General features: G+C 58.5%; 2 protein-coding genes and 2 long non-coding RNA genes across 14 annotated transcripts in view; 2 read left to right on the forward strand and 2 right to left on the reverse strand.

The window, feature by feature from the left end:
* The window catches only part of IL3RA (interleukin 3 receptor subunit alpha), a 29531-nt gene extending 21766 nt beyond the window's left edge, over window positions 1-7765 (forward strand). For 4 of the 5 annotated variants that reach the window (XM_082375763.1, XM_082375764.1, XM_082375762.1 and 1 more), the window contains 6 exons: window positions 1259-1377; window positions 4130-4156; window positions 5412-5532; window positions 6179-6284; window positions 7180-7261; window positions 7524-7765. In XM_082375763.1, the coding sequence (XP_082231889.1) occupies window positions 1259-1377; window positions 4130-4156; window positions 5412-5532; window positions 6179-6284; window positions 7180-7261; window positions 7524-7598 (530 nt within the window). In that variant the 3' untranslated portion in view covers window positions 7599-7765. The other variant, XM_082375761.1, reaches the window with a different exon arrangement.
* LOC309619984 lies at window positions 4170-7171 on the reverse strand. Its single transcript, XR_014239337.1, has 3 exons — window positions 6545-7171; window positions 5556-5706; window positions 4170-5140 (listed from the first exon to the last, which is right to left on the reverse strand). It is a non-coding gene; the product is annotated as an uncharacterized lncRNA (long non-coding RNA).
* A 1601-nt stretch (window positions 7766-9366) lies between the features above and the next one.
* SLC25A6 (solute carrier family 25 member 6) lies at window positions 9367-12490 on the reverse strand. Its single transcript, XM_082375859.1, has 4 exons — window positions 12265-12490; window positions 11151-11637; window positions 10332-10472; window positions 9367-9916 (listed from the first exon to the last, which is right to left on the reverse strand). Exons 1-4 carry the CDS (start codon window positions 12373-12375, stop codon window positions 9759-9761), a joined length of 897 nt encoding a protein of 298 aa, XP_082231985.1. The 5' UTR covers window positions 12376-12490; the 3' UTR covers window positions 9367-9758.
* Window positions 12491-12634: 144 nt separating this feature from the next.
* The window catches only part of LOC309619964, a 41570-nt gene continuing 35615 nt past the window's right edge, over window positions 12635-18589 (forward strand). For 3 of the 7 annotated variants that reach the window (XR_014239291.1, XR_014239292.1, XR_014239293.1), the window contains exons 1-3: window positions 12635-13887; window positions 16757-17269; window positions 18282-18379. This is a non-coding gene — a long non-coding RNA (uncharacterized lncRNA). Of the gene's footprint in view, window positions 13888-16756; window positions 17660-18281; window positions 18380-18589 lie in introns of those variants that run through there. The other 4 variants (XR_014239296.1, XR_014239297.1, XR_014239295.1 and 1 more) reach the window with 3 other exon arrangements.

Below are 18589 nucleotides of genomic sequence, written 5' to 3' on the forward strand. Positions count from 1 at the left end.
CCCCATGAAACCTGGCCCCTCGCCACCCTGGCTGGTCCACGTGTAGCAGGGAAGCACATGAGCGGAGAGGTGGGTGCAGAAGGGGAGAAGATGGGGGCCTCTGGTTCAGAAGCGGGATGGGGCGCCTGCCGTTGTCTGTGGTGTCCCCCCGGCCCGGAAGCAACCTCACTCTGATGCCGCGTCCCTCACACGCCAAGCGCCCCTGGGCCAGTGCAGCCCTACACGTGTGGCCCCGCCCGCGACTCAGCACCTGTGCTCCGCCCCAGCCCTGCGGTCCACGCGGGGAGTCCATGGCCTGGTTCCCAGCGGGGGTGGCGGGGTGACGCCAGCCCCGTGGCAGTGGGACGGAGGTGGCAGGGGGCTTGAGCGCACATCAGGGGGGGACCCGGGACTGGGGACCACCCCATGGTGAGCCTGGGTTTCCTGCCAGGGGTCCAGGTGGATTGCTGAGGAGACAGCGAGGGGGTCCTGGCGGGGGGTCAGACCTGTAGACCTGGCCGCGGGCCCGCAGGAGACTGCTGGAGCCGGGATCAGGGATGCAGAACACCCCAGGGAGGGCAAAGGGCGGAGCCCTGGTCCAGCCCACAGTGGGGCAGGAGGGGCCTGGAGGAGCTGGGTCCCACGCTGCGGGGGACAGGGGTGGTTCTGGGGCAGGTGAGAAGAAAGCGGGGGATGTGACCCGGTCAGAGCCCAAGGCTGGGGCAGAAGATTCCGGGTGAACTTCTGGGAGTGGAATTGGCGGCCAAGGCCGTGGGGTCAGGACCGGCCCCGGGCAGGGCAGTTCGTGGAGGGGGCCCAGCTGCCCTGGAGGCGGGGTCAGAGCGGAGCCGATTGGTCCAGTGGGCAGGAGGGGGGGGCCTTGCAGCTGGGCCGCGCTTTGCTCCCGCTGCTGGAGACGCGTAGCCCCAGGGACTGGGATCGCCAAGAGGGAAGAGAACAGGGCTGCTCTGAGGGGTGTCCCTGCACAGACGAGAGGAAAGCTTTGCAAGGGCCTCCGAGCGGCTGGGGGGCGTCTCCCCGGGCCAGTGTCTGAGAGCTGGTCCCAGGCTCAGTGACCCTAATCATCCCAACAGTTTTCTCTCACTTGTCTCTGTCTCTTGATACTTTTTGGCCACTTTTTAACCTTGGAATGACATTTTCCTCTCTTTTTTCCCCCCTGAGTTTGTAGGAGGCCTGTTTTAAAAGTATCTCCGGGGTGGGGGGGTGGAAATTATTTTTTGATGTGCTTTACTCATAAAAGTCTTTTCTTCTCCCCTAGAGGTATTAGCTGCTCCCAACATCACTAGCAGGTGGTGCAACCGAAGCTACTTGTTCATGCAGTGGCAAGTGAAGAGTCACCTTAATGATGACTTCAAGTATGAACTTCAGATGCAGAAGGTAAACGGTCTCCTGGGTGGGCATCTCTTATACTCTTACACCCCCCTGGACTCTGGGGCTTTGGGGGTAGGTGAAACATGCAAAGAAAGAAAAAGAGGAACTGTAAAATAAATGAGCTTTAGCAAAACTGAAAGTGTTTGGCCGTTTGAATGACACCGCTGACATTGGAAAGGAAGTCAGAATATGGAAGGAAATGCTTGCATACTTTCCGTCAGGTTTGGGGTAGAGGAGGGACGTTTACCTGTCAACACTCGGAAGATAAACAACCCTACAGAAAAAGAGCAAAAGGTTGAAACAGCCACTTGGTGAAACTCTGACCGTATGTCACAGAGCCTGCAACTCCCCTGCGAGAAATGAAGCCAGTGGCCCCCCAAAGATGGGACCTAAGTGTTTGTAGCACCTATGTGTATAATGGTCCCCAAACAGGACACAGCCCTAGGGAGGGGATGAACAAAATATAACCACACAGTGGAATCCTATCCGCCAAGAACTGGAGGGTCCCGTGTGTGTGTTTAAAAGTGTTACAAAAGAAACGGTTTACACAGGAAAATTCAGGATGCTCCGTAGGGACAGGTCTGAGGGCTGGGGCGGCGGTGCAGGGAGGATGGCATGGAGGAGAAGCTGGAGGGAATTTGGGGGTGACGGGCACATTTCCTGTGTTGCGCTGCTTTCATGCACACGTTGGCCGAAGTCAGCAGATTATGTGCTCTGCAGGGGTGCTTTGCTGTATGCAAACCACACCTGAATAAAGCTCCTATTAAAAAAATATGCTGGAGATCACCAGTATTCTGTACTCAATGACTGACATGGTTATTGACTATGTTCATTTTTCTGTGCGTGTTACTTTTATTTATACTTTACACTCAACTTTTTCATAAGCCTAAGACTGCTCAAAATCTATTGGAGTCAATAGATTAAATAGATTATTTAATCTAAATAGTCAATAGAGTAAAAAAAAAAGGACCAGCTATTTTTGAGCTAGGTGGTATTTTGTACTTAATTGTCTACTTGTAATTATTTATTGTTTATTTATTTATACTCAATAAGTGCTTGTACTCATTTTTTCTTTTTTAAATTTATTTTATTGAAGTATAGTTGATTTACTCTGTTGTGTTAATTTCTGCTATACAGCAAAGTGATTCAGTTATACCATATACATTCTTTTTCATGTTCTTTTCCATGATGGTTTATCACGGGATATTGAATATAGTTCCCTGTGCTACACAGTAGGACCTTGCTGTTTACTCAATTTTTCTATAAACCCAAAACTATTCAAAAAAATCTATTAATTAAAAAAAGACCGAGCACTTTGAGTCTATCAGTGTTTTATACTCAGTTATATACTTACATTTATTACACTTATTATCTATGTTCAATTACTGCTCATACTCAATTTTTCCACAACCTTAAAACTACTCAAAAAATCTATTAATTTAAAAGATCAAATATTTTTGCACTAATCAGCATTTTATACTCAATTATTTACTTATATTTATCTTTTATGTGTGTTTACCTACTTGTGTATATTTATTATTTATACTCATGTTCTGATTATTTCATACTCAACTTTTTTTTTTTTTTAAATTTTATTTATTTATTTATTTATTTATGGCTGTGTTGGGTCTTCGCTTCTGTGCGAGGACTCTCTCCGGTTGCGGCGAGCGGGGGCCACTCTTCATCGCGGTGCGCGGGCCTCTCACTATCGCGGCCTCTCTCGTTGCGGAGCACAGGCTCCAGACGCGCAGGCTCAGTAGTTGTGGCGCACGGGCCCGGTTGCTCCGCGGCATGTGGGATCCTCCCAGACCAGGGCTCGAACCCGTGTCCCCTGCATTAGCAGGCAGATTCTCAACCACTGCGCCGCCAGGGAAGCCCTTATACTCAACTTTTCTAAAACTGCTGAAAAAATTAGTCCATAAATGAAACGAAAATGAGTATTTTTGAGCTCATTGATATTTTTATACTCAATTATTATATTTATTCATTATGTCAATGTATTTATATACATATTACTTATACTCAATTACTGCTTATAGTCAAGTTTTCTGTAAACCCAAAACCACTCAAAAAGTCAAGTCTATTGATTAAAAAGACCAAATATTTTTGAGGTAGTTGGTATTTTATACTCTACGATTTACTTACATTTCCTATTGTTCTCTACTGATTTATGTATTATATTTATTATTTAGACTCAACTAGCGTATGGTCAATTTTTCTGTTAACCAAAACGGCTCAAAAAAATCAAGTCTATCAATTTTATTTTTTTAATAAAAGACCAGGTACTTAAAAGAAATTTTTTTTTTTAATTGAAACATAGTTGATTTACAATGTTGTGTTAGTTTCAGGTCACAGCAAAGTGATTCAGTTATATACACATATTAACTGTATATGTTCAGTGTTATATATATATATTTCAGATTTTTCCATTATAGGTTATTACAAGATAGTGAGTAGAGTTCCCTGTGCTCTACAGTAGGTCCTTGTTGCTTATCGATTTTATATATATAGTAGTGTGTGTCTGTTAATCCCAAACTCCTAATTTATCCCTCCCCCAGGTACTTTTTAGTTCATCGATATGTTATACTCAATTACCTCTATTTATTATTTTTGTGTAAAGAAGTATTCTATTTACTATTTCTACTCAATGACTGATTATTTTATCCTCGATTTTCCTGTAAACCTGAATATGCTCTGACAAGTGAGGGCCCTTCTTGGCGATGGGGTCAGGCACCCACGCTCTGCTTGTCTCTTACAGGGTACGGAGCCCGCCTACAAAGAGGAGGTGGGTGGCCCCCCGCCCCCGCCCCATCTGCCACCCCAAGCGCAGGCTCCTTATGTCTATTACCGTCCAGCGACTCTGAGATGAAGCTCCCTGGTCCATAGACCAGACGCCATCACCTGCCTGGTGCTGCCCTAAAGGTCCACCCCCCGGCCCCCAAATCCCTCAGGATTCGGTGGGAGTGCCCCATGCCCTAATTTCCTAACTAACTGCCTCTAACCTGCAGAGGCAGCTGCTCCCACACCGTAACTACCGGCCACAGACCCCACGCCCCCCGTCTCTCCTTTGTCTCTCTCTGTCTCTGTCTCTGCCTCTCCCTCCCGTCTCTGCCTCTGTCTTCCCGGGGCTTCTCCTCTGTGTCTGTGTCTCTCAGAAGGACCCTGTCATTGGATGTAGGGCCACCCTCCTCCAGGAGGACCTCAAGCATCTTGAGATGATTCATCACATCTGCAAAGACCCTGTTTCCAAATAAGGTCCCAGGTTCCGGGGGGACGAATCCTCTTGGGGGGACCCCACTGAACGTTCTACAGGCTCCATTCACTGCCTGACACCCGAGATGCCACCACTCTTCTTGACCTCACCGGTGGTGGCCACCACGAACACTGACCTTCTAGTGATTAGAAAGAATATTTTTGTTTGGATGCCAAGAGCCTGGGCTGAGACGCAAAGGGAGCTTGAGGTTCCGGGCCCCTCTGAGCACCAGGCGTCTTCCTGTCTCCCAAGGGGGGCTGGCCGGGCTCTCTCTTGGGGGGCCGTCTTAGTTCCCTGGGGCGGCCGTGAAAATGACCCCAGACTGGGTGACTGAGAACCACAGACATTCACCCTCCCCCAGTTCTGGAGACCAGAAGTCTGAGGTCAAGGTGTCCCAGGGCTGCGCTCCCTCCAGAGGCTCCAGGGGAGGGTCCTTCCCGCCTCTTCCAGCTTCTGGGGGCTCCAGGCGTCCCCGGGCTTGTGGCCGTATCCCTTCCATATCCACGAGGCGTCTCCCTGTGTGTATGCATGTGTCTGTGTCTGAGTTTCCCCTCTTTATAAGGACACCAGTCATAGTGGCTTGGGGTCCACTGTACCCTATCCGACCTCCTCTTAACTCATCACATCTGCATCAACCCTATTTCCAAATAAAGTTGCCTTCTGAGACGCTGAGGGTTAGGACCCCAACACGTGAATGTGGGGAGGACCCACTCAACCCCTTGAAGGCCCCATTCTTCCGCCACGGACTGGGAACGTACTTTCCCCTCTACTTCCTTTTAAACTGCAGATCTATAAAGCCTTCTTGGAGCTGAACAATCCTGGGACCTACACGGTGCGAGTAAGAGCCAGGGATGCCACGTTTTCCCATTACAAACCTTGGGGCCCGTGGAGTGTCCACCAACACTTCGGTGAGTGGGAGGGTCCCTCCTACCTCTTCCAGCTTCTGGGGGCCCCAGACGTCCCTGGGCTTGCGGCCGCCTCCCTCCCGTCTCTGATGGACTCTGTGTGTCCAAGCTGTTCCGTGGAGCTGCGCTGGGCGCGTGGAGACGGCTATCGCCAACACGCTGAGTTACAAGACGAACCTTTTAATGCAGTTTTTAAAAAAAAAAAAAAAATCGAAATTGAGGCGAAAAATCCATGATATTTAATCCATATATTAAATTCAAGAACGAAGGCAGCGCGCACCCAGGACGCAGCGCGGCAGGGAAGGAGGGAGGTGGGGAACAGACCAACCTCGGCCCGGCCCCTCCCGATGGGCGTGGCTGACACCCCCCCCCCCCCCCCGCGACCCGAAGCGATCCGAGGGGTTGGCGCTACCAACCCCCAACTCCAAGTGTCGGTCGGTGGTCTGGGGGCATCGGGATTCTGGCGACTTGGGAGGAATTCCCGCGGGGCCCGGCCCGGCGCGCAGGTGACCGCCGTCCCCAGGTGGACGGCGCTCCTGGACGCGCCCCCCGCCCCCCAGTGCCGGCCAACTCCTCCCCGAGCCCCCGGGGAGGTGCCGACCCCGGACCTCCCGGGACCTGCCCGACGCGTCCCGCCCCTCTTCCCTAGCGTGTGAGGACGAGAATGGCGCGCGCTTCCCCGTCTGGCTGACGTCTTTGCTGATCGCGCTGGGGACACTGCTCATCGCTATGGGGTTCGTGCTCCTGTTTTGCAGGTGAGCCCGCGGGCCCCTGGTTTGCGCGGTCGTTTTCTGGAGCGCGATCCGCAGGCCACGCAGCCCGCGCCGCCCACTCTCCGCCGTCCCCGCCCCGCCCCGCCCCGTGCCCGTGCGTCTGGGCTGCGGGACGCGACCCCGCCGGTCGCAGGCCACCGCCCCTCGTCGCCCCGGCGGTCTTTTCCCAACCAGACCCTGGTTTCTGCCATCTGGTCCCTGCCGCCCGCGGAACCCAAGGAGCCGGGTCCCCCGTGCGGCACCTGTGCGGGGGTCTGCAGTCAGACTGCCCTGCTGGGCCCCACATGCCCGCGCTGTTCGCTCCCTCACACCTCACCCCGACGCCCCCCCCGCCCCCCGCCCCCTCCGGACGGGGCTCCGGGACCCCTCCCCAGCCCGGCAGGCAGCAGGCGGGCGGCAGCGTCAACCCGGCCGGTTGCGGTCCCTTCCACAGGCCTGCGCGCTGGGCCGAAAGGGTGCGCCCGGCACTGGCCCCGCCCAGGCCGGCTCCCCCCGCCCCGCCCGCCTCACCCCCCAGCCCGGAGCGCCAGCTCCTGCCTCGTCGGTCAGCCGCTTCAGGCTGAGCCGCCCCGCCCAGGGGCTCGGTTTGGGAGCCCGGGGGCTGTGGGGAGGGGGAGGTTGCCATGGTGACAGGATGGGGTCTCGGGGGAGGTGCTGTGGTGGGTGTGCTGCAGCTGACCGAGCAGATGCAGCTCTGCTAGGGCTCCGCTCTCTCATTCCCGCACGTGTCCGGACTGCGGGAGGGGAACAGGGACCCCTCCCAAGGGAGGCTGGAGTCCTACTCCACTGGGGCCTCGCTGGGGTCCTCTAGTGGACGCCGCGTCTCCCCTGCGCCGGTGGGTGCGGGCTTCAGAACAGGTGTCTCTCTCTCTCCGAGGTTCTCGGTGATGCAGAAGCTGTTCCCTCCCATCCCGCACATGAAAGACCACATCAACAGCAAACTTCAGAACGGAAGGACGGTACGTGGTGGCTCCCGCGGGGGACAGATCTGGGGCCAGGTGCCCGCAGCCCCGCCCAGGGAGCAGGGCACTGCTGGCCCTGGAGGGTGGCCTGGGAACGTGATGGGCAGGGGAGGAGCCGTCTCCCGTCCTGTGACACAGGCGGTCACCCCGAGGGGCGGGTCTGGGAGCCCCTGGGGAGCCCCCCCCCGGGGCTTTCCAGGGTGCACTCGCCCCCCCACCCCATGGCTCTGCCACTCACCTCGACTCCCTCACCCCGCAGATGACCTGGGACCCTGACCAAGACAGCCAGGAGGAGTGTCCAGTGGCCGAGGTGCAGGTTCTGGGGGAAACATGAAGCTGGTGCAGAGGCCCCGCTTTCCGCCAGGCGGAGGGGCGCACAGCCTGGTCATGGCTGGTCGTGGACGTTTCAAGCAGGGTCAGGGATGGGAAAGCCCGGTGCAATTGACACGGCGTTGCCTCGAGGAAGAAAGAACAAAACATGTGTTGGGCTCATGTCTCGAATAGAGGGCTTTTTTCCTCATCCGTAGCCCCCGGAAGTGGGGGCCACCCCCCAACGCCGCTGAGACCCACTTTCCAGCCTCCTGGACTTGGCTGGTGCTCACCTGTCCACTGGGTTTGCTCCTTCCCAAGTCCGTGAAGGGGCTCTGCCTGCTTGGTTTCTCTATCTTTAACTGAACTTCGTTTTCTTGCTGCATTTCCCCTTTGTAAGCCCCTTAGATCACTTGCGTGACAACGTGGGGCCAGGGGGTTGGTGTCTACATCCCTCCCCTGGCTACGTGTGCGACCCCAGGGAAGGCACACGGGAGACAGGCGTCAAGGCGGCAGGAAAGGGGGTGTCAGGGCAGCGTGGCCTGTGGGCAGCGGGGGCAGGCAGGCGCAGAGGAGCGGCCCTGCGTCCAGACGTGGTCGTGGTGGGCAGTGAAGACCCCCACCTGTACGCCCACGGAAAAGGCCGCCCACGTGCACAGCCTGGCCCACGGGAACCCAAGTCTGCAAGAGGCAAGGCTTTCCTGGAGGACCTCTGATTTCGCTCCCTTGTCTACACGCTTAACATGTCAAGCTCTGTAGAGAAGAGTTCACCCCACACGGCAGGTGCAGACTTGCTAGCTTTGAGGAAGGCACCCCTGCAGAGTCTGCAGAATGGCGCACGGTCGATGGCCCTAAACGCGCACGGTGCCAGCGCGTCCCGGTTCTGGCCCCGCAGTCAGCACAGGTTTGGGTAGACAGAGACTCCACGCCAAGGGCTGGGGCACAGGTGGGTCAGAAGCCCGGCCTGCTCCTCGGGGACTCCTCTGTGGAGCCCGGGCCGGGCGGGACCCGCGTGGGTGTGGGGGGCTGGTCCCGTCCTGTTCCTCACCCAGCACCAGCAAGGTGACCTTGGGGAAAGCCAGCTCCAGCTTGTCTTCTCTGACTGACCTCACCCTGGTCTGGAGATGGAAGCTCTGCCTTCTGCTTTCCGACGAAGCAAGCCGGCCTCGGGGCGGTCCTGCTGTGGCCTGCAGCTGGCTTTCCCTCTCCAGCCCCTGCAGTGGACCCGTCCGACCTCTCCAAGCTCACTTGGTGCTGGAAGCTCCACGTGGACCCAGGGAAGTTCTGCTCTCGGGCGGCTCTGTGCGTGACCGTGAGGCCTCAGACTGGTGATGACCCCGCAGGCACAGTCCTGGACCCTGAGAACACCCAAAGTGGCCCCAGAATACACCCCATTCCCCCGTTAACATACCAGGACCCTGGGGTCAGCCTGGTAGAGACTCTCAAAGCAAGTTCTTTCCCTGCAATGAACATCAGGCTTCCTGCAGATACGGCTCAAAGGCGGGGAAGGATGCTTTCCTGCCTGGGGCTGGGGGTCGGGCACACCTGAGGGTGCGTGCCCACCTCGCAAGGGATTCCCCAGGGCGGGCACTGGGGGAAGGGAACTTCAGGTTAGGAAGCCCCAGGGTCCCCGCATCCGCGTGCTCCCCTCAGCACCCGAGGGTGGCCCCTGGGACGGGACAGGCCACAGATGGGCAGCCAGGGCCTGCCTCCCCCTCTCCTCCCCAGCTTGAGACCCCGCTGTTTCCTGCTCCCACCACACAAGGCCACTCGATTCAGAAACAAAAGCAGCGTCCGTGTGCCCTAATTTTATTGTTTCGCAGCAGAACGCCGGACATAGAACATAACTGCAAATATTCAGCTGTGCAAAAGAGAATAGTGCTTAAGTACAAATAGAGACATGATTTTCTTAAATAAATACTTAAACACGAGTTGGTCCTACAAGCACCTGGAGTCTACGTCTGGCGAGTAGAGGTGCCTCACCGCCTGTGGACCCACGAAGACGTCACGATTCCCCTCCCCCCGTAATCAATACATGGACCCAGGGCCGCCGATCACAAAGAGCCCTCTGCGGGGGCTGCCCCAGCCCTCCGCGAGGACACTGGAATTTCTCGAAGGTCAGTGGTCCGTAACAGCTATTCCTCTATGTGGAGGTGTTGGTCGCTGTGGCCGGCGGGCAGGGCGCCTAGATGACCTTCTTCAGCTCGTCGTACAGGACCAGCACGAAGGCGCCGCCCATGCCGCGGAGCACGTTGGACCAGGCGCCCTTAAAGAAGGCTCTGCCGCCCTCGTCCTTGAAGATCTTTCGCCAGCAGTCCAAGGTGCCCCTGTACATGATGTCGGCTGCGGGGAGAGGGCGGGGGTCACGGAGAAGATCACACACAGGCGCGAAGCGGACCCCCAGAGACACGGTACCGACGCTGAGCCCCGGCTGCCGCCATCTGGGTGGCTAGGCGTTTCGACCGCAGAAAAAGGACGCTCTGGACACTCACCGTTCAGGCGGGGATCGAACGCGAACTCAAGCCCCAGCCTCCCCAGGGCCCGGCACACCCGAGGGTCAAGAGCAGAGAGGGAGCAAGCACCCGCCCAGGCCTCCCCCACGAAGCCCGGCTACTGCACTCGGGGACCAAATGCTGCCCCCCCCGCCGCCCCCCACCTCACGTGCTGGCCCTACACCTCCGAAGGGCCGAGCGCCAGGCCCCTCAGCGATGCCCCACCCCCAGAGCGCCGGCAGCCGGGAGCAGGGCGGGGCCGGTACCTCCTTTGCGCCCCGACTGCATCATCATTCTCCGGCGCACGGTGTCGAAGGGGTAGGAAACCACGCCCGCCGCGGCCGTCACCGTCTGCGCGATCATCCAGCTCACCACGATGTGCGTGTTCTTGGGGTCGGGGAGCATGCCTGCAGGGTCACTCCGAGCGTGAGGCCCCAGGGCCGCACACAGGGCCGCCCCCAGCTCCACGCGGGGATCCCAGCACCAGGTGACACTAGACCGGCCAGACTGGGGTCACCACACCAGCCAGAGACGGGGAAGCCACCTGCAAGCTGGGAGGACGGCCCCAGAGACCAACCTGGTACCCGGCGGCAGGGGCCTCTCTAGACGGAAACAGACGGGCCTTGGGAAGTGGAAGGTTTCACACCTGTTCCACCGCAAAGGTGCCAGCGGGCCTGGGCCCTGACCTCCAGGGTGACTTATTTTACAGGGTGCGAACTGTGTCCTCCCCAAAATTATACTAAAGCCCCAAACCCCAGAACCTCAGAGTATAACTGTACTAGGTAAATCTTTTACAGAGATAATTAAAGTAAAATTAGGTCATCAGGATGGGTCCTGATCCCATAGGAATGGTGTCCTTATAAGAGGAGATCGGGGCACAGACACACACACAGGAAAAACCCTGTGAGGACACAGGGAGAAGACAGCTGTCTACACGCCCAGGACAGAGGCCTCGGGAGGAACCAGCCCTGCCCACACCTGGATCTCAGATTCCAGCCTCCAGGACGGGGAGACCACAGACATCTGCTGCTGAAGCCCCCCGCCCAGCACCCTGACAGGCGGCGCCGAGAGCAGAGCGCACTCACCTTTGGCGGTGTCATACACGCCGAAGTACGCGGCCCGGTAGATGATGATGCCCTGCACAGAGACGTTGAAGCCCTGGTACAGCCCCCGGATGCCGTCCGACTTGGTGATCTTCACCAGACAGTCTCCCAGGCCTTTGAACTCCCGCTCCGTGCCGGATTTGCCGACGTCAGCCGCCAGCCGGGTTCTGGCGAAATCCAGGGGGTAGACGAAGCAGAGGGAGGTGGCTCCGGCCGCCCCGCCGGAGGCCAAGTTGCCGGCAAAGTACTTCCAGAACTGCGTGTGCTTGTCCACGCCCCCCAGGAAGATCTGCTTATACTTATCCTTAAAGGCGAAGTTGAGGGCTTGCGTGGGGAAGTAGCGGATGACGTTGGCCAGGTTGCCCCTCCAGAAGGACAGCACACCCTGCTCCTTGGGGATGCGCACGATGCAGTCCACGATGCCCTTGTACTGCTTGTCGGCCGCGATCTGCTTGCTGGCGTGCTGTACCTGGGGGCAGAGAGACAGGGTTTTAAACGAGGGCCTAAGTCAGACGCCCCCAAGGACCCCCAACGAAAGGCGCTGTCTTCATAGGACAACGAGTGCATGGGGCCTTTAAGTTGCCCAAACGTCCTACCGGGAGAAACCCATCTTTTGGTCACCACGGGTCCCTACAAGTGTTACAAACAACAAACTAGCAACGATGTTTCCATTAGCGCTACAATCCCGGAACAAAGACAGCTTATTCTGGCTCAGAACCGCAAAACGGGAACAAAAAGGGGAAAAGAACCGAAGCCCAACGAAGGGCACAAGGACTGCCCTAGCGACCCGCCCAACGCCCAAGGTCACGGTCCTCGCGCCGCGGGGCCCGTCCACGCGGCTGCCCCATACGCATGCGTCCTCCGAACCGTGCCGCAAGGCCCAGTGCGCACGCGCGGGCCCGCCCGCGGCCCCAGTTCTGCGCATGCGATAGCGCCCGCGTGACGCGCGCCCCGGCAACCCCCGGAAGCCGGCGGCGCGCGGACAAAGCGGCGCAGCCTCCCGCTTCCGGTGCACGCGGCCTGCCCGGCCCGCTGTCCCCGCGACCCGGACCCTCGCACCTCGCCCGGCGTCCGCGTGTGCGCAGCCGGCTCCCACCTGTAGCAGCAGCTTGACCCGCTCGATCGGGGCCACGGCCGTCTTGGAGATAGCGGCGGCGATGCCTCCGGCCAGAAAGTCCTTGGCGAATGAGATGGCCTGTTCCGTCATGGTGGAGAGGCGGGCAACGCAGCGGGAAGAGAGCGGAGGGGAGGCGCGGAGAGCCGAAGGGTGGGCACCACTGCTCTGCGCTGCCGCCGCCGGGACCGAAAAGACGGGGCGGCCAGCGCGCAGCCGCTAAGGCGCCCACGCCCCGCCCCGCTCCCCCGCGCGCCGCGCCCATTGGCTGCGCCGCCGCCCAAGCCCCGCCCCTTCCCGCTCGCCTCGCCCCCACGGGCTGCCGGGAGCAGCTCTGCGCCCCGCCCCTCGCCCTCGAGCGCCTCGCCCATTGGCTGCGCCACCAACCACGTCCCTCCCCTTCCCGCGTGCCGCGCCCCGGGGCATGTAGGGAGCCGGACCCCGCCCATGCGCCCTGCGGGCCGGGGGGCGCGGCGGCCGCCTTGACCTTATGAAGGTCACGCCGGGCCAGGGGGACGCGACAGACGGCGGTTGCGTAAGGGGAAGGACGGGGGTCGCTGAGTCCCACGCCCGATGTTCATCCTGCCCCGGCGCCGGCATCCCCTTCCTCGGATGCTCGGACCGCTGGGTTCGTCCCGGTGATTCCCGAGTCCCGGCCGCGACCCCAGGGATCGCCCAGCGGGAGGAGCGAGAGTTCGCGGGGTCAGGGCCGGAGTAGGAGGCCGCCCCGAGCCCCCCAGGCCCGGTTTCTCGAGGGCTTGCCTGTCCCCTGCCCGGTAGACCCCGGGTCCGCCCGTAGGAGCGCCCCCGGAGGACCCTGCCCTGCCGTGGGGTCCCCCGACCCTGACCCCGAGACTCCGGGTGCACTGGGCGCGCCGGGCACTGGGGGGTCCCGGGGGGGTCCCTCTCCACCCACCCGGCCGCTTTCCCTGGGCCCTGCCCTTCCGGGGCCCAGTGGGCCTCAGACTCGGGTCCCCCTGCCAGGCCGAGCTCTGCGACGTGGCGGCTCCCAGAGCGACAGGGGCACATGTGCTACCCGCACACGCTCACTCACACATGCACCCACGTTCCCATACCTAGACACGTGTCCACACTTGCCCACGCACACCTGCACGCACACCTGCATACACACGCAGGCAGGCACACATGCCACCCGCAGGAGTACATCTGTCCCCCTCCCCCCAGGAAGTCTCCTGAGACCTAGGTGTTTTGAAATGCTGTGAACTTTTTATTGAATTATAACTAAATGGCACAAGTCGTAAGTGTATCGTTCTGTGAATTTTCACAAAGTGAGTGCAATGGTGTCTCAGCACCCAGGTCAAGAAAGGATCCTTTCCTTGGTGCAAGGATGCGTCCTTTCATTTCTTATTTCCCTCCCTGCCTGTTTCTTCTCTCTCCCTCTTTTTTCTCTTTGCTCCACCCCCTCCCCCATATTTTCACGAGGGGCTTTCCTGCATCCCCTCCAGCCGGTGACGCTGGGTGGATGGATGCCAGCGGCGGGCCCACCAGAGCCCAGGGCACCCGGAGCCTGCCATTCGTTTCCCAGGTCCCCGGTGTCCTTGCAGGACCTTGCTCTGCCCTCTCCTGACCTCCGTGGAGAAGCAGGTAAGAGGCGGGGCCTGAGGCTGGTGCCGCTGCAGAGGGTGGTGCGGCTCAGGGCACGCACTGGGCGAGGATTGCTGTGTGTGTGTGTGTGTGTGTGTGTGTGTGTGTGTCGGGGGTGTGTGTGGGGGGCTTGATGTTCTGGCGCCTTCTGAGGCTTCACGGGACTGGGGGACAGAACAGATCTGGGGGCCCTGCCCGGCTCCCGCTGGCAGCAGCCGCAGGGCTCTGGGGTGGAGGACAGAGTGGCTGTGGGTTCTGGGCACGGACAGGGTGCTGGCTCCGTCTGGGCCCTCCCAGGTGAGGAAAGCATTTCTCCTGTCTGCATTCGTACGCAGGAGCCACCTGTCTGGGCATGGAGGGACCCTGTGATGGTTATCACTGCCCGCTGGGCCGCCAGGGGCCAGCCAGCCGAAGCTGGTCCTGCAGGCTCCGGCTGTGAGGCCCTGGAAGTAGGCGCTTCTGTTGGAGAGCCTCTCCAGCCCCGGTGGGAGCGGTTAACCTCTGAGCGACCCGCTCCCCTCCCCCAGGCAAGGGACACCCCTCCCTGTGCCCCACCTGCATTCCCAGCGCCCCCCCCCGCCCCCCCCCCCCCGCGCAGGTCAGCACCTCGCTGTTGGGAGGAATGAATGAATGGATGTGACCTCTCCCCCCTCATTGCTAACTGGGGTTCAGAACGCGTTTTTCTTGAAAAAGCATCTCATGTGGGCCTTAGACGCAGACCCATCTGTCTGACCAGTGCATGTATGCATCTGTCGGGGTGGGGCTGAGCGGGGGTGACCCAGCCTTCGTGCTTCAGGGGGTCTGACCCAGGAGGGCGGCAGGACCACGCACAAGAGTACTTGGGGAAGGAGGTAGACTGCGCACCGGGGATTGGAAAGGGAGAAAGGAGGCTGAGAGGTGGGGTTGCGGCGGGGAGAGGAAGGGGTTATGTTCTAGGATCCCCAGGGGCAGGGGTGGGGAGGGCGAGGTATGGCCCCCCCCTTCCTCACGCTGCCCCAAGGTCTTACTACGACCTGGACAGTTTTAGAAGCTGAGTATCTGAAAAACGGGGGGCCTAACGAAAAGCAGTGGAGGAGGTGCTTAAAGATGACGGGTTTCCACTGACGGTTCAGAATGAGTCACAGAAGGGATGAGGGTGGCATGGGGGGTGGCCTTTAAGTGAACTGGTCTGGTGAGGGGCCGGGGGCTGCTCAGGGAAGGCGCCTGCCTGGTGGAGGGACCCTGCAGGGGGGACCTGGGGGGGCCACACGCTGCTGTCTCGGGTGTCATCCTTATCGTCCCCTCCGCCCAGTCCCCGTCTGCCCCAGACAAGTGGAGAGGACAGAGGTGTCACCCAGTGATGGGTCCGGACGGGCCAGGTCTGCAGCAGGCACTCAGACATCTCCTGAGTGAATGAATGAATGGATGGATGGACAGGCCGGGTCTGCAGCGGGCGCTCAGACATCTCCTGAGTGAATGAATGGATGAATGAATGGATAGGCCCGGTCTGCAGCGGGCACTCAGACATCTCCTGAGTGAATGAATGGATGGATGGATGGATGGATGGATGGATGGATGAATGGACAGGCCCGGTCTGCAGCGGGCGCTCAGACATCTCCTGAGTGAGTGAATGAATGGATGGATGGATAGATGGATGGATGGATGAATGAATGGATAGGCCCGGTCTGCAGCAGGCACTCAGATATCTCCTGAGTGAATGAATGAATGGATGGATGGACAGGCCGGGTCTGCAGCGGGCGCTCAGACATCTCCTGAGTGAATGAATGCATGGATGGATGGATGGATGAATGGATGGATGAATGGACAGGCCCGGTCTGCAGCGGGCGCTCAGACATCTCCTGAGTGAATGAATGGATGGATGGATGGATGGATGGATGGATGGATGAATGGACAGGCCCGGTCTGCAGCGGGCGCTCAGACATCTCCTGAGTGAGTGAATGAATGGATGGATGGATAGATGGATGGATGGATGAATGAATGGATAGGCCCGGTCTGCAGCAGGCACTCAGATATCTCCTGAGTGAATGAATGAATGGATGGATGGACAGGCCGGGTCTGCAGCGGGCGCTCAGACATCTCCTGAGTGAATGAATGCATGGATGGATGGATGGATGAATGGATGGATGAATGGACAGGCCCGGTCTGCAGCGGGCGCTCAGACATCTCCTGAGTGAATGAATGGATGGATGGATGGATGGATGGATGGATGGATGAATGGACAGGCCCGGTCTGCAGCGGGCGCTCAGACATCTCCTGAGTGAGTGAATGAATGGATGGATGGATAGATGGATGGATGGATGAATGAATGGATAGGCCCGGTCTGCAGCAGGCACTCAGATATCTCCTGAGTGAATGAATGAATGGATGGATGGACAGGCCGGGTCTGCAGCGGGCGCTCAGACATCTCCTGAGTGAATGAATGAATGCATGGATGGATGGATGGATGGATGGATGGATGAATGGACAGGCCCGGTCTGCAGCGGGCGCTCAGACATCTCCTGAGTGAGTGAATGAATGGATGGATGGATGGATGGATGGATGAATGAATGGATAGGCCCGGTCTGCAGCGGGCGCTCAGACATCTCCTGAGTGAGTGAGTGGATGGATGGATGAATGAAGGTGGCCCGGAGGGCGGGCGTCAGGTCCAGGGCAGTTCCAGCCTAGAAATCCCTGTTGATTTAAAGACACAGGCACGTGCGGGTAGCCACACCCGTACACTGTTTTACGCCAGCTTCCCCCAAAATCCTGCTTTTGCATGTATTTCTAAGAAATGAAGAGACAGGTTGTGTGTAAGTCATATTTTCTCTTCTCACCTTTTAATTTCTTATCTTTTTCTTTTTTTCTTTTACTGCAAACTGTTGCAACACAGGAAGGAGAGAGCAGTATACGGAAGCCGTGGGCCCTTCATTGCTCCCACACGTCATCTGCCCGTGACTCTTCCAACTGGGCGTGTCCCTCGGGCGCATCCTTGGTTCACGGGCACAGCCGTGGGTCAGAGCCCTGCCTGTAGCAGCCCCCCTGCCCGCAGCCCGCAGTGCGCGCAGTAGCCAGGACTAAGGGGGGGTCGGGCACCACCCCCCTCCCCCCGGCCGTGGCGGGCGCTCTGACACCTCCGGTTACAAGTGCAGTTTCTTCTAGCAAAGCCAGTGTCAAGACGGCTGGCTCCCTGACCGGCCAGAGCGCAGGCGTTCCACATGCCCTGTACCCATCGCTTGTCACTGGGGACCCAGCCCTGCTGCAACACGGTGCCCTTGGCTGAGGCAGGGTCACCTGCAGGGACGCACCTCTTCTCCCGGGAGAGGAAGGGGGCGGAAGGGAGTGGCCCCCGGAGAACCGCGCAGCGGATGTGGCCCTGCCAGCGGCCGAGCACCGCCCTGCCCAGGTGAAGGGCCGGGGCGGGCAGAGGGGACCCGGGTGGGCGGGGCGCTCCTGCGAGCCTGGCTGCAGTTTCACTGAGGCTGCAGGTCCACACCGGGGCCAGACGGACGGGGGGCCGTGACCCCTGTCCTTTGCCCCTCTCACTCGGGAGAGCTGCCGGCACTCCATCGGGATGGCACAGCTCCCTTTACAACCAGTGTGGCATTTCCTCCCTCCTCTCTCTTTGCCTCACATGGAGACACAATTTGTGATTTTTTTCTTTAAATTGGAGTCTGTCCAAAATTATATACTTGTGTGTGTGTGGATATTATGTTATAAATATATACTTATACATTTATATATGACATACATAGTTTGTATGCTCTAAATATATGATATATCCTTTTTCTTTAAAGGATTTAAAAAAATTATTTTTGGCTGCGTTGGGTCTTCGTTGCTGCATGCGGGCTTTCTCTAGTTGTGGCGAGCGGGGGCTACTCTGTTGCGGTGCGCGGGCTTCTCATTGCGGTGGCTTCTTTTGTTGTGGAGCACGGGCTCTAGGCGCGTGGGCTTCAGTAGTTGTGGCTCACGGGCTCAGTAGTTGTAGCTCACGGGCTCTAGAGCGCAGGCTCAGTAGTTGTGGCTCACAGGCTCAGTAGTTGTGGCGCATGGGCTTAGTTGCTCCATGGCATGTGGGATCTTCCCGGACCAGGGCTCAAACCCGTGTCCCCTGTGTTGGCAGGCGGATTCTTAACCACTGCGCCACCAGGGAAGCCCCTAAAATATATCCTTACACCTAGAAAATTATACGTCTCTATTTTTGGAAGTTATGTATCTAACAGTCTGTGGTGGTTTTAGCTGGAAAGCACAGGTGAACTGTCAACACTCAACAGGGGGCCTGTTTGAAAGGACCCCACCTGACATTCGGGGCACTGGTTTCTAACGATAGCGGTGTACACGTCACAGACAACGTACACGTTGCTACACAGTCACCACTGTGCTCGCCTAGTCTTTAAGAGACACTTGGCCTCACACAGGTGCCTGGAGGACGTTTGCAGTAAACAAGCATCCTGACCCCGTAAACCTCCCCCTGCGTGAGCTCCTGGACGCGGTTTCACCATGGACGGGGGCAGAGGTGGGTTCCGCCGCCCTGAGCGTAAGAGAAGGCATCCACCGATCGGTGTGTCCACACGGCCGGGAGGGCAGAGGACAAACGCACTGAAAATAGGAGTGAAGCACTGGGAAATAGGGTCTAGATGCGCCGAGATCTAGTCACCAGCGAAGAGGGAGCGAGGGAGATGCTGACATCTCCCGGGGACCTGGCCTGGCCCGCGCATCCCCCGCC

Source organism: Balaenoptera borealis, assembly GCF_965194805.1.
Source record: "Balaenoptera borealis genome assembly, chromosome: X".
Lineage (NCBI taxonomy): Eukaryota > Metazoa > Chordata > Mammalia > Artiodactyla > Balaenopteridae > Balaenoptera > Balaenoptera borealis.